The sequence below is a fragment of the Crotalus tigris genome, unplaced genomic scaffold, assembly GCF_016545835.1.
Source record: "Crotalus tigris isolate CLP2741 ecotype Arizona unplaced genomic scaffold, ASM1654583v1 scf7180000019173.45859301935:6455823, whole genome shotgun sequence".
Lineage (NCBI taxonomy): Eukaryota > Metazoa > Chordata > Lepidosauria > Squamata > Viperidae > Crotalus > Crotalus tigris.
The window spans coordinates 2,207,537-2,221,219 of NW_024097414.1; the positions used below are offsets into that span (position 1 = coordinate 2,207,537).

Consider the following 13,683-nt stretch of genomic DNA (forward strand, 5'->3'; position numbering starts at 1 on the left):
AGAAACTTGCAAAAGCTGGTGCATTTTAATAAACCGAGTTAGTCAGAAAATCTTCCTGATTTGAGGCTACCGTAAATTAACAAATGTCAATCTTCCTGCTCCAATATTTTTTAGCCCTGATCCAAAAATGATTTCTCAGAGGACATGAGTCAGTGCAGCATTTGGTAAAGGATGCCTAGGAGAAGAACACAAACAACACAATACAGCACCAAAAACAAACACTCATTTCACTCCAGCTGATCGTTTGAAACTCAGATGTTTCATTTCTCCAGGGCCAGGAAGTCAGTTAATCAGCTGCCAAGGATGGGATCTTACACACAAATGGAAATTCTCGGCTGCAGCTATTGTCGTTCCAAGACCGTAAAGCTATAAAAAGACCAAAAAAAAAAAAAAAAGGAGGAGAGGAGAATCAGATAGGCTTCTACAAACACATGGCTCCAACAATTTAGGGGGTTGCAGTATTGATTAATAGATCATGCACTAATGGATCATCCATCAGTCATGGGTGACCACAGCAAAGGATTTTTTGATCTCTGCAGATCTGCAAAAATACATTTTTGTTTGTTTCTTTCTTTTTTTAATGCCTTCTTCTTTGAGCAGGTATTTTTCTATTTTTATTTATTTATTTTTTTGTCTTTCATCTGTAATATTTTTAAAGAAGAACGAACGAACTTGAAGCATTGTTAGTGAAAAGCTTAGCTTAAACCTCCATCAGCCAGCAGCAGCTTATTTACAAATTGAAGTTGTGTGTGAAGGGACACTATATCAAGCAGCGATGCTATAAAAAAAACACTTGCAATTTTCTATTCTATTCTATTCTATTCTATTCTATTCTATTCTATTCCAGTTAGTATAGTCTAATCTTCAATACTCTATTCCATTCCATTCCATTCCATTCCACTCCATATAAATATTCTATTCTATTCTATTCTATTCTATTCTATTCTATTCTATTCTATTCTATTCTATTCTATTCTATTCTATTCTATTCTGTATTATTATTATTTATCTTTCTTATGTTCTTTACTCCCCCTTTTATTGGCATTATTATTATGCTGCTTTGCATGTACCCGAGTGCTTTTGTACCGGAGATAAATTCTTTGCATGTCTAATTACACTTGGCCAAATAAAGTATGCAATTCAATTCAGCTGGATGCACAGAAACATTGACCTGAGGAGAGGCAGGTATATAGGAAGGACCACTGTGCATTAGCGCCCCAGCTAGGGCACTTGTATCCCCAATTTAGACCTCTGGAAAGTCGGGCTTCTGGACCACAACATTTCCACAAACAGCACAAAGCCAGAGAACCAGCCTCAGCATAAAGGGTGAAGCTAGCAAGCCAGGAATCTCCGATTCTCATGCCAGAGAAAGCTGTTTTGTAAACAATGGACAGATGGTGGATCCTTTCAAGGCCAAGAGAAAAGGAATCATGTGCCTGTTGACTCAGACAGGTGGGAGGTGGAGAACGCAGCCTAGGATTCAAAGTCCAGGTCTTAGGACTAACATACATAAGGAGAAAGGAGTCCCTGTGGATTTTACTCTGCTAGCCGTTGCTGACTATAAGGGTCGGTGCCAGTGGTGGGATTCAAATAGGTGAACAACCGGTTCTCTGTGTGGATGCTGCTTCCGGAAGTCCATTCTGGGCCTGGGCAACAAAAAATTAGCTACCGATTCTGCCAAAGTGGTGCAAACTGGCTGAATCCCACCGAAGGAAGGAAGGAAGGAAGGAAGGAAGGAAGGAAGGAAGGAAGGAAGGAAGGAAGGAGTGGTGGGATTCAAATAGGTGAACAACCGGTTCTCTGTGTGGATGCTGCTTCCGGATGTCCATTCTGGGCCTGGGCAACAAGAAATTAGCTACTGGTTCTGCCCATAGTGCCACCCTAACATACCTAAGGATGCTTGGATATTATTCAGTGGAAAATTCCTTATACGTGTGGTTTTCTATTTTGCTTCTCTACCTTTCTCAAGCTCACTTAATAAAATAACAGAATTGGAAGGATCCTTGGAGGTCTTCTAGTCCAACCCCCCTGCTCAAGCAGGACACCCCATTGGACAAATGGGTGTCCAGTTTTTCTCTTAAAAAACCCCAGTAATGGGGCACCCACCACTTGGGGAACATGGACAGGGAAAGGGCCTTAATGCCAGGATATTTGATCTGCTGGTGCTAGCAAGAAGGACCTTGAGGCTGGATGGGATGGAAAACTAGCCTAGCCTTTTCCAAACTGGACATCTTGCAGATGGGTGAGCTTCTGCTCCCGGAATTCTTAGGAACATCCACGTTGGCTAAGAAACTGAAGTCCATACAGCTGAAATTTTTCCAGATTGAGGAATATGGATATAGACCCTTCCCACTTCCCTTCTTCTCTGCCCTCTTTCTAAAGCTTGAAGACCACAGTCCTGGACTGTCCATGCTCCCACACAAAAGAGGAATCCTAGCTTCTTCTGCCCAGATTTTGCTGATAGCAGAAGGGTTTGGGTTGGGAAGAAGACATATTGGAGAACCAGATGCCACCTACCACTGCTGTATCTGTACCAGATCTGCACGCAGTCTTCCTCCTCCGGCATAGCGTGGATCCCGTCATCTGGTTGATTGCCATCCCAGTAGTTGTAGTCATATGGAGAGCCATCTGTCCATTCAAAGTTGCTCTCCTGCCAAAGAGATCACTGGAGCTTTAATCCAGTGATTAAACGCAACTCCAAATCCTCCAAAGCAGAAAAGCAAGGACATTTAAAGCAGTGTTTCTCAGCCTTGGCATCTTGGCTGAGGAATTCTGGGAGTTGAAGTCGACTTATCTCTTAAAGCAGGGGTAGGCAACCTTGGCTCTTTTATGACTCGTGGAATTCAACTCCCAGAATTCCTGAGCCAGCCATGCTGAGGGGAAAGGGAGAGGTTTCCAAGCTGAGCCATGCTGGCTCAGGAATTCTGGGAGTTGAAATCCACAAGTCATAAAAGAGCCAAGGTTGCCTACCCTGGTCTTAAAGCATGCTGGCTGGGTAATTCTAGGAGTTGAAGTCCACATATCTCTTTAAGCAGTAGTGGCGAACCTATGGCACGGGTGCCAGAGATGGCACTCAGAGCCCTCTTTGTGGACACGCATGACGTCGCCCCAGTCCTAGGCCTTCAGCTGAGTTTTATAAAACCTTTTCGCTTTAGGCGTCCACCGCTGTGTGCAAAAAAAAAAGGTTCAATCAGTCAATTTCAACCTCGCGGGGAGAAAAAAGATCTTGCAAAGTTGGAATTGATTGACTGAATTTTTTAGTCCCACCCAGTCGGCCGTTACCACTGCAGCCACACCCACGCAATGGGCCACACCTGCCCGGCACTCGACGATGCATAAGTGGGTTTTGGGTTGCAGTTTGGGCACTCGGTCTCTAAAAGGTTCACCATCACTGTCTTAAAGCATGCTGGCTGGGGAATTCTGGGAGTTGAAGTCCACATATCTTAAAGCCCCCAAGATCGAGACACACTGACTTAGAGGCAGAAACACAAACACAAGTATAAATCTCCTCTTCCAATTCCCCCCATCAAGCTATGGAACAACGGTTGTCTGAATGAGAGACCAAACCCAAAATAAATTGGCTGGAATAAAAAAAAGTTTTAGGAGAAAGACAAGGCCACAATCTATGATGGGAGATGGTGCTACGATCCTAGCATCTCAAATGACTGCTTCTAAGAGATGGAGGAAGGTCTGTTTTCTTGATGGTAATATCTAGCCTGCAACTGAACCATTGTTTCAAGATTCAGCATGGGAGGAAATTACAGACATACAAATTAGATTCCAGTTCCCACTGCGATGCTTCTGGAGTCTGTATTTAATCACAATCTTCAGACATTAATGCGAGCAGAGATTGCAAACATTCAAGCAATCTCTGTTACTGTTATGCTCACAGCAATCGGTCCACACAAACAAGCAAAGCCCCATCCGCAAGATGCAGGCAGCACACAAAACCACGCACTTTCCAATCCGCGGAAAAACCTCTCTCCACGGAACGGGTCCCTGGTGCTCAAAAGCGTGGGGACCTCTGCACTAGTATATAGTGGTTCCTTGTATATAAACAGAGTATATAAACAGAGAGTAAACCTTACTCTCTTCTAGCACTGATGATGTCACCTAGTTTGTCATGAAACTTCTGAAGCAGGCCACCAGGCTCAGAGAGCACCACGGAGCCCACAAAAATGGAGTTTTCTCACCTGTCTAAGATCATTCAATCCCGTCCAGATATCCGTGGGTATACCAGGCACCCTGCTGTTTACAAGGTCGTAGACAAAGACGTTCTCTTCCCAGCTGCCAGATAGATATATTGCATGAAAGTTTATTATTTATTTATTTATCAGCTTAGGTAAAGATGTAATGTAATGTGGACGATGCAATAATAAGAATGACTTAGCAGGTGTGTGTATCCCTTTAAGAGTCTGAGTATAAAACGGAGTTTTTTTGCTGGAGTTTTTCTCTCTCTTGTCCGTTTGACTGCTGTAATTGCTCTGTATTGGAGTTTGCTGTTTCACCACGTGTGTGTATTTTATTTCTAGTGTATATTTGTAGATATAGTGTAATATAAACCACATTTAAACACAAACCACTGTGTACTGCATTTACTCCTGGGTAAACCTCAGAGCAATAAGACTGGGCATGCTCTGACAATTGTTAAGGGAATCTGGCTTCCTCCGTAGACCTTGCTTTCCAGAAGGTCGTAAAAGGTGATTGTGCGACCCCAGGACTCTGCAACTGTCATAAATATGACTCAGTGGTCAAGCATCTATCTACAATGGTTGTAAATGTGAAACATGGTCATAAATCACCTTTTCCTGTACCATTGTCATTTCAAGCAGTTACTTAAGGAACTGTAGGTAAGTCGAGGACTTACCTATAATCAGCCATAACAATGGAGAGCAGGAAACACAGAGAGTAGCCCACTCAATGGTTCTTACCTGTGAATAGATGCTAATTTGGCTGATTTTAAGCCGATGGAAAACTCTGCACAGTACAGATCCGCTTCTGCCCAAGTTTTGTTAATGGGAAAATACCGGTAACAGTAGCCTTCATATTCGGTCCAGAAGAGAGGGCAAGAATAAGACAGGATCGACTCTGGCAGCGCTTGGGAGAAAAGATGGGACAGTTTTACATGGTACGTATTTGTATATTTCTTTCTCCGGTCCTGCCTGAGGTTTTAGATTTATTCGGGCAACCCTACCTATCGATATTGGGAGATGCCAATATTAACTCATGTGCTTTGGGCTTGTCCTGCCTCTTATCAGCCTTGCAGAGTAAAATAGACAGGAATCGCAACCTGATGCACTGGTGCTATTTTATTGCAAAGCTGCATTGGCAGAATATTGTGAGTTTGAACCCATTCATGAGAAGCACGGAGGTACCAATGTATATAGATTATACAAAGTGTATATGTGTATGTGTGTGTTTTTACATACTCACCCAGCCACACAACACAGAGATTATAGACTTTTCTTACATAGCAGATGGACAAAACAATTCTTCTATGCCCTAATGAATTATCATTTAAAATGGCTTTAAGGTCTTCAAACTTGGTCCTTTTATGACTTGTAGATTTCAATTCCCAGAATTCCTCAGCCAGGCACACATGCCTGGCTGAGGAATTCTTTGAGTTGAAGTCCACGAGTTACAAAAGGGCCAAGTTTGAAGACCCCCTGCTTTAATGAATTGATCACAATGGACTGTTGAGATCAGTGGTTACAAGAGACCAAAACAGAAAAAAGAAAAAAAGGGTCTTTTGAACAACTTGATCAAAATCTGGGGGTTTGGTTTTATCATAGTTTCCCAAGTCTTCCCCCTCTCCCCCTCTCTTTCAAAGTCCATAATAATGTCAAAATTAGCAAGAGTTTACACATCCTTTTTTTCCTGTGAGATTTATATACATACATGCATGTTACCTATATACACTGGCTATCAGAGTGGAGATTTCAAGGGTCAAGAAGGTGTTCTATCTCTCCAGTGTTGTCAGATAGGACGTGGCCCAGCTGTTGAGTCTATACCTCCGAATTACAGAGCGGGAGCTTAAGGATACCAAAGTTAAAATTTCCCCACTCCACAGATTAGATAAAGCTACCGCATGTAAGATAAATGCACCAACATTTTCCAAGCCCGGCCCATTTGTTTTACAATGGCCATAGCTTAGTAGTTGAAACCAACTTGGAAGGCAGAACTTCCAAGTTCTTCAGCCCAGGCTGGGAAAGCCATCTGATGCAGCTGATCAGCACTGAGAATCCTAAATCAGCTGAGAGGATTCAGTCAGGTTACAATGCCTTCCTTTTTTTTTTTTTTAAACATCAAGCAGCATAGCGCTAAATTTAAATCCTAATCAGAGGTTTCTAAGCTGTCCCACCTCATCCACCCCTCGGCATCTCTGCATTCCTTTCCAGAAAAAAAAAAAAAAGTCCTCTGGAATGCAAAGGGGAGCCATCTGAACTGGTTGGCCTTCTGATTTTCAAGCACCAGTTACCCCAGTAGGCAAGGCTAATTCGATTAACTCCGGTGTGCAAAAAATGCTCCCAGGAATTTCAGGGCTGCATGTGCCAGAAGAGAAGAAGAAGCAGCAAGCGGGCCAATTTCTAATTAGCACCTGTCCGGTTAAATTGTCAATGGTCTTTAGCAAAGAATCCATCAAGCTTTGAACTCAGAGAGGATGATAATCAAAAAGGACGTCTCTGCCCTTGGACCAATTTGCTGTTGGACCCTGAAAAGGTTTGGGGGGGGGGTGGAGAGAAGGGAAGGGAAGGAAGAGAAGAGAAAGAGAAAGAGAAGAGAAAGAGAAGAACAAAGGGAAGGGAAACAACCATAAAGGATGGGTGCTTAAAATGGAGGAATTGGAGGCAGCAGTGGCATCTTCCATGGGGATGCATTGGGAAGTTATTCAGGATTTTTCTTCTCTGCAGACTCCGAGAAGATCCAACTCAACTTTAATCTCCATCTTTCTTTCCCTGGCTTTGCTACGCATTCTAAATTTAGTCTAATTCTCTTCTGTTTACAGGGAATTGTCTTGTTGTCAGTTAGACAGACGGACAGACCCTGAGCTTCTTTAGACAATGTATTTCCAAGATTCCATTGGGTTGGAAGGAATAAAAAGGAGCCAGCCATCCAGACACAGTTCGTAAGTCAAGCCCATGAATTGCTCCACCAAGGTGCAAATACAGAGATGCTGTCGATGCAAAGCCCACAGTTAAAATAGTAAGTGTTGGGGAAAGGGGGCATTTTTCCAGCCTTCCTTAGAATAAGAAAAAATTTAAAACATAGTTCTGCTGTCTGAGGAGCAATAACAAGTACTAAAATTGATTATAAAGGATTATTATTAAAATTGAGTACATCAGTTAAGACATTGACTAGCTGGCATGCCCTAAACCTCACCTCTTCTTCACTTTTTTCCCTCTGTTCGGTACCCAGACTCTGTCTGCTAATCCTTACCCCAACATCTTGAGTGGCTGAATGCACACATCACAATAAGTCATTGTTCATGAAATCAACTCCAGTTGGCTGAGTTCACACAATTTGCCGCACCAAAATCCCATTATGTCTTGCTGGACAGGATCTGGTTCAGCTAAGGTTTTACCCCAGCGGTGCTCAAATTTACCTTACCTCCTTTAACTTCATCTACAGATGTCAGTTAGGTTAAAAGGTGCAAGACCCCAGATGCCTACAAATAGTTTTACAACAACAGGTCTACTTCTTCCAATGTAGAACTTTTCAACCACTACATCACAGCAATAAAAAGTTCATCTCTCTTTGAGTCAAGTTTGATTCCTGCATCCACTCGATGTTAGGAAATGCAGTTTAAAGATTTTATGTGGGAACGCATTTATTAAAAATATTGTCTGGATTAGATATACCATATAATTCTAGAATGATTACATTGGTATGAAAAAAAATGGGCACAACTTTTCAAACCTGCAACATCTGGACAAGGTGTGGGAGATATCAAATTTGTCTACAGTTGAGACAGGGTTTTTTTCTTGACACATCAACTTTTTGGGTTGATTGGCACACACACCCAGCCTCCCAATGAACCCACAAATAAGTCCCAGAATTATTATTTAGGCTTCAAAGCAATCTTCCCCAAACAAAGCAATTAAAAAAAAATACACAAAATGCTTAACAAACAAAAGGAGAATACAAGCAACTACACAAGAAAAAAAATATGAAAAATAACCACAAAGTCTTCACAAAATACATTTAACCAGATCGGTTAAATACATGTCTGCTCATTCACCCAAAATGCTAAAGTTGATCTGTTTTACCATTGATTAAGTTTTTCTACAAAGCGTGGTGGTGTATAGCTACCACAATTGGTTTGAACAATCCGTGCATTTTTAACCTTAAGGTGAGAGACAACATTTCAAAACAATCGCACATCCAGTATTTTTATTAAAGCAGGCATTTCTCAAGAAAAGAGGGAATATATTAGCAAAGCCACTGGTGACCTGTAAATAAAAACTGGAAACCAAATGCCAATAAAACGCCCTTTAACTAAAGGAAATGGTTTGCTTTGATCCATCTTAGCAGCCAGTGCTGAAATAGTCACATTACATTAACCTCCCCATCAAAGCACTTAGCATTGCCCTGGTTCAAATTGGTTGAATAAAAAAATGTCAACTCACCTTGGCTTATTTTAATATTGGTGTGCGGGAATGTCTGGGCTGCAAGGAGGACAGCAGACAGAGCTGCCCAGAAATTCCACCCAAAAACCATCGCTGACCTAGAGGACATCTCTCTCCAGAGCTGTAAAAAGGCTGGCTGTCCTTTCTCCCACGCCCCAGGAATTTCCAAATGCCACTGAAACTCCTGGAGCAGCTGCAGAAAGATTGTGCAGTCCAGCTCTTTGGTCTGCAAGAGCAAAACTGCTTAACAAGATACACAAGCCAACATCTTCACTCCATAAAAATTACTCAGAGCTTCCCCTCCCCCCCCCTCTCTTTTCCTCTCTCTCTCTACCTCCCTCTCTCTCTCTCTCTCTCTCTCTCTCTTTCTCTCTCTCTCTCTCTCTCTCTCTCTCTCACACACACACACACACACCCTAATGATAAGCAGGCTGTTCCAAATATGCTGGAACCAAACCAAAAAACTCGCCCAGAAATATAACAAGATTTGCTTATACATCCATCCATCCATACATACATACATACATACATACATAATTTTTAACAAGACAGAGCAATATAAATATTAGAACAGAAACAAAAAAGTGAAGAATAGTGAATGAGCAAGACGGTAAATTAAAAAAGAGACAGAAGAGAAAAAGAAAAGAAAGAAGGAAGGAAAGAGAGAAAAAGAGAAAAGAGAGAGAAAAGAGAAAAAAGGGGGAAAAACAGAAATATTATACAGAAGCGGTTTCTAATTATTTTGACAGCGGTTATAAATTCATTTTATGCTTTACATTTTACCGACTCTCTCTAAGGTTACATCACCATTTCCTTCTTCCATAAGCCCCCATTTCTGATGATCAAGCCCATAAACCACCAATTCATTATACATATCTAGTAGTCTCTCAGCAGTCATCATATATAAAAATAGTCTTCCGTGACTGTTTCTATTTGTCTTTTCATTAAACCCAACAAGAAAAGTTCTGGTTTCAGCTGACACTTAATCTTTAACATTCTTGGTAGCAGTGCCTGCATCTGAACCCAAATTTTTCTGGCTTGTTTTACTTACAAGTCCATGCTGGAAGAGGCGAGTTAACGACTTACAGAACTGGATTGGAAAAACAATTGGATTGATATTTAGTTTATTTTTTTATTCAGTTGACATCCTTTCTTCCAGCAACAAACTCGGCATTTTATCATTTTATCTCTCACAAGTTCACGTTTCCTAGAGTCATAAAACCGAGGTTTTATGCCAGAGCTTCCCAAACCTGACCCCAAATTATGTAAAAGTGCTTTTTCTTTCGGTAACGATAAACAAACCTATTACCCATATAAACAGGGAACATTTAAATAGATTAGCCCAAAGCATCTTTCCAGATGAATCATTTAAGAGATGAGTTTGGAGCTGTGTTTATTTAAACTTTTCAAAGGACAGCGAGAGAGCAACAGATGTCTTTCTGTGTGTAGCACCGTCTCTTGATATTTCTCTGGTTTTATTTTTAGTTAACCCCTGTTATCTCTGCAGAGTTCTCTGCTCCACTTAAACCAAAGACTTGTGGATGATTACGATACAATATAGGTAGTCCTCGGCTCATGACCATTCCTGACAGTGAGAACAATTAACTAGTGGAACAACCTGCCTCCAGAAGCTGTGAATGCTCGAAAACTGGAAGTCTTTAAGAAGAGACTGGACAGCCCTTTGTCTGAAATGGTGTAGGGTGTCCTGCCTGAGGAGGGGGTTGGACTAGATGACCTCCAAGGTCCCTTCCAACTTTATTATTATTATTATGGTCCCTTCCAACTTTATTATTATTATTATTATTATTATTATGATGATGATGAATCATCGCACAGTCAGCCAGATGTTCAGACTGGATTTGGCATTTTGTCTACCTATCGAGTCCTTACCCAAGACCTGGGATAGGCAGATGTGGATGTTTGATGGTATTACAGATATTGTCGCAAGATGGAAGCAGTTCCTAGTAAGGCCGCCTTTTGCAATTGACTAATAGTGAATTTGTCAATGCCAATGGTGTTCAAGTGGTGCTCCAGTTGTTTTGGGATTGCACGCAAGGAGCCTATTACTATTATTATTATTATTATTATTATTATTATTATTATTATTATTATTATTATTTAGCAACCATTCAAAGTTACAATAGCATTGGAAAAAGCAACTTACAAGTGGTCCTCACATTTACGGTCATTTTGATCATGGTCAGGTGATCAAAATTTGGATGCTTGGAAACTAGCATGTACTTAGGACAGTTGCAACATCTCAGGGTCATGTGATCAACATTTGCGCCTTTCGCAGCCATCTTTCAACAAGCAAAATCAATGGGGGGAAGCTGGATTCATTTAGTGACCGTATAATTCACTTAACAACCAATTCACTTAACACTTAAGACTCCAAATCAACATTACTGAGGTAGTGATTTAACAGCCATAGGAAAAAGGATGTAAAATCAGACGTGACTCACTCAATAAATGCCTTGCTTAGCGACCAACATTCTTGTTGTAAGCTGAGGACTAACTGTAGATGGGAAAGAGGGGGGAAAATCACAGTGTAGAATTAGACTTTGATAAGATGGACAACTTATGTCTCACTGGAATGGGATGGAGCCTTCTGCTTTTGTTCAACCTTTGCTCTAGAACTTCAGCCTCTCAAGAGGCCAGTTTAAATTCCTTCTTTAGTACTTAATAAATGGTAAATTTCTCAATAATTAAATTATCCAGAATATTCCCACATCAGATTCAAAGCTGGACATACGTAGTAGAGCTGGACCATCTCAGTCCACACCGTGGCCACAGATGTCCATAAAATATAAAATTCTGGACTGGACAATTTTGGCAGAGAGAGTGGTTTTATATCTTCAAATGCTTGTCAGATTCTAATATGATTGTGCCAAAATAAAAAATTACAATTCCCCCAGGTCAATAACAGTCGGACCTCCAGCTAGAAAGAAAGTGGGCAAAGCACCATCATGGCCCTTGTAAAGACTGAGAATTCTTCTGCTGCATTGACAGATGTTTTAGGAAGGCCGCCACGAAGCAGGATACACCAGAAATGTTTAGGTGTTATATACACCATCTGTTAAAATTGTTGTTAAAATTGGCTTGGAAGGAAGGAAATCTGAATTGTGTATCAAGCTAGCCTTTGAAAAGTGATGTGTATCTGGCATCAAAAGGTGATCATTGATTATAGATCAACAGATTATATTTCTTCGTGCGTTATATTTCTATATTTCCCTCTTACCGAAGTGGTTCACAATGGAAAGATTATTATTTCATTATAAGAGAATTAGAGTGATTAAGAGCAAGGCTATTTTAAGTCTGCAAAATCCAAGAAGCAGAATGGGTTCATCGCACAAGAACAGGAAGAGTTGTAAGGATGTTGAATTGCAAAGGTTTTCCAAGGACAACAGCGGATTGATGACAAGAAACAAAGCAAGATGAGGTGGAATGTAGCCTGGATTCCCAGCAGGGAGGGGCTGCATTCCAGAGGACCAAGAGACAGCAAAGTAGATAGTCTGGTTGGCAATTCTCAGTGTATATCTGTAGTTCTGCAAATAGCTGGTTTAGTCTGGCAAAATTCTGTCTGTAGGTGAAGAACAATGAAGGAAAGTACTCTTAAGTAACTCCACATGTTGTTCTTGAGTCTTGGGGAGCCCGACACTGTAATAATAATAATATGATTATTATTATGATGAAGGTCTGCTAACTCAAGGGAAGAGCCCTGAACTGAATCTAGAGGATTTGGAAGGTCAATCCCCAACTAATCTAAGAATGGCTGAGGACATGTCTGAAATGGTATAGGGTTTCCTGCCTGCGCAGGGGGTTGACTAGATGACCTCCAAGATCCCTTCCAACTCTAATAATAATAATAATAGTAATAATAATAGTAGTAATAATAATAAAGTTGGAAGGGACCTTGGAGGTCTTCTAGTCCAGCCCCCTGCTCAAGCAAGAGACCCTGCACCATTTCAGACTTCAGTACTTCTGATTCTTGTTTAGAGGGAGCATGTAATAAACTCATTTTGGATCTAACCCTGATGCCCAATTTATTTTGCAGGGCATCTTGCGTCCATTTCTTTTGAGGAAGCCAAGCTCATCGCCTCATCCCCTCTTATCCAGGAAGTACTCAGACATTTTAATATCCATGTCCCCACCTTGTCATCTAAAATCATTTCATCGGTTTCAAGATTGCCCTTTTAGAAGCTGTTCGTATCAACCTCCAGCGCGGCCTGATAGAGATCTTGCATTTTTGGTCTTCTTCTCTTACCTCTGAGAAAGACCGCAAGCTTCTCAGACCAAAGACAGCGCTTGTTTCGCAAGAGCTGTACAAAAGATGGACACGCGTCCCCTAGTTGACACAAATAAACAGATCTTTATTTGCCCATAAATAGAACTCTGAAGAGTATATGGCGTGTTTGGTGCGAAAGGCGGGATTTACAGAAGCATCCGGTGGAGTTGACAGACTCTGAGGATGGTTAAATTGGTCAGACATTTTGAGAAGGGAAGGAATGGTATGGTTGGAAAACACACTAAAGACACAGAAGTCTCCTGGAGAATTGCAGAAAGGAACAAAATCTCTCCCACTTACAATTTCTACAGTCTAAATACAGTTCCGGCATGGCAAAATTAATTTCCGATCGCTTTAAGGAGGCTGAATAGAAATCCTATGGAGTTGTTTCAGCAAATGTGCCAAAGGTGCCTTTTTCATGACTTTGTTTTTCTTTGAAGATGTTTCGCTTCTCCTCCAGGAAACTTCTTCAGCTCTGACTGGATGGTGGGGTGAAGAAGCTTCTTGGATGGGAAGTGAAACGTCTTCAGAGAAAAACAAGGAAGTCCAGTTGCCTCTTGAAAAAGCACCTTTGGGACAGCCCTGACCTGGATGACGGAGGATCTCCACAGACATGTTTCAGCAAGTGTTCAGGTTTTGTCTTGTGTTTTAGTTCGGCACAACTGACAAAGTTTTCCTTGGTGATCCCAACATGTCATTTATAAGGAGTGCATGTACATACAAATAACTTGCGTCACATAAAACATCATTTAGCGTCATTTTAAAACACTC

At 41.2% G+C, this 13,683-nt stretch overlaps 1 protein-coding gene across 1 annotated transcript; it reads right to left on the minus strand.

The window, feature by feature from the left end:
• Positions 1-240: 240 nt before the first annotated feature.
• Positions 241-9,451, minus strand: CLEC19A (C-type lectin domain containing 19A). Its single transcript, XM_039360745.1, has 6 exons — positions 9,411-9,451; positions 8,628-8,853; positions 4,932-5,097; positions 4,194-4,287; positions 2,518-2,650; positions 241-366 (listed from the first exon to the last, which is right to left on the minus strand). The coding sequence occupies exons 2-6, from the start codon at positions 8,734-8,736 to the stop codon at positions 287-289; spliced, it is 582 nt and encodes a 193-aa protein (XP_039216679.1). The 5' UTR covers positions 8,737-8,853; positions 9,411-9,451; the 3' UTR covers positions 241-286.
• Positions 9,452-13,683: the final 4,232 nt, after the last annotated feature.

Excerpts from the sequence above, each read along its gene's own strand:
- CLEC19A (XM_039360745.1), bottom strand. The coding sequence starts at position 8,736 with ATGTCCTCTAGGTCAGCGATGGTTTTTGGGTGGAATTTCTGGGCAGCT. Across the intron at positions 4,288-4,931 it reads AAATTAGCATCTATTCACAG|CTGGGAAGAGAACGTCTTTG; the intron begins GTAAGAACCATT and ends TCTATCTGGCAG. Across the intron at positions 2,651-4,193 it reads GATTGAATGATCTTAGACAG|GAGAGCAACTTTGAATGGAC; the intron begins GTGAGAAAACTC and ends TCTCTTTGGCAG.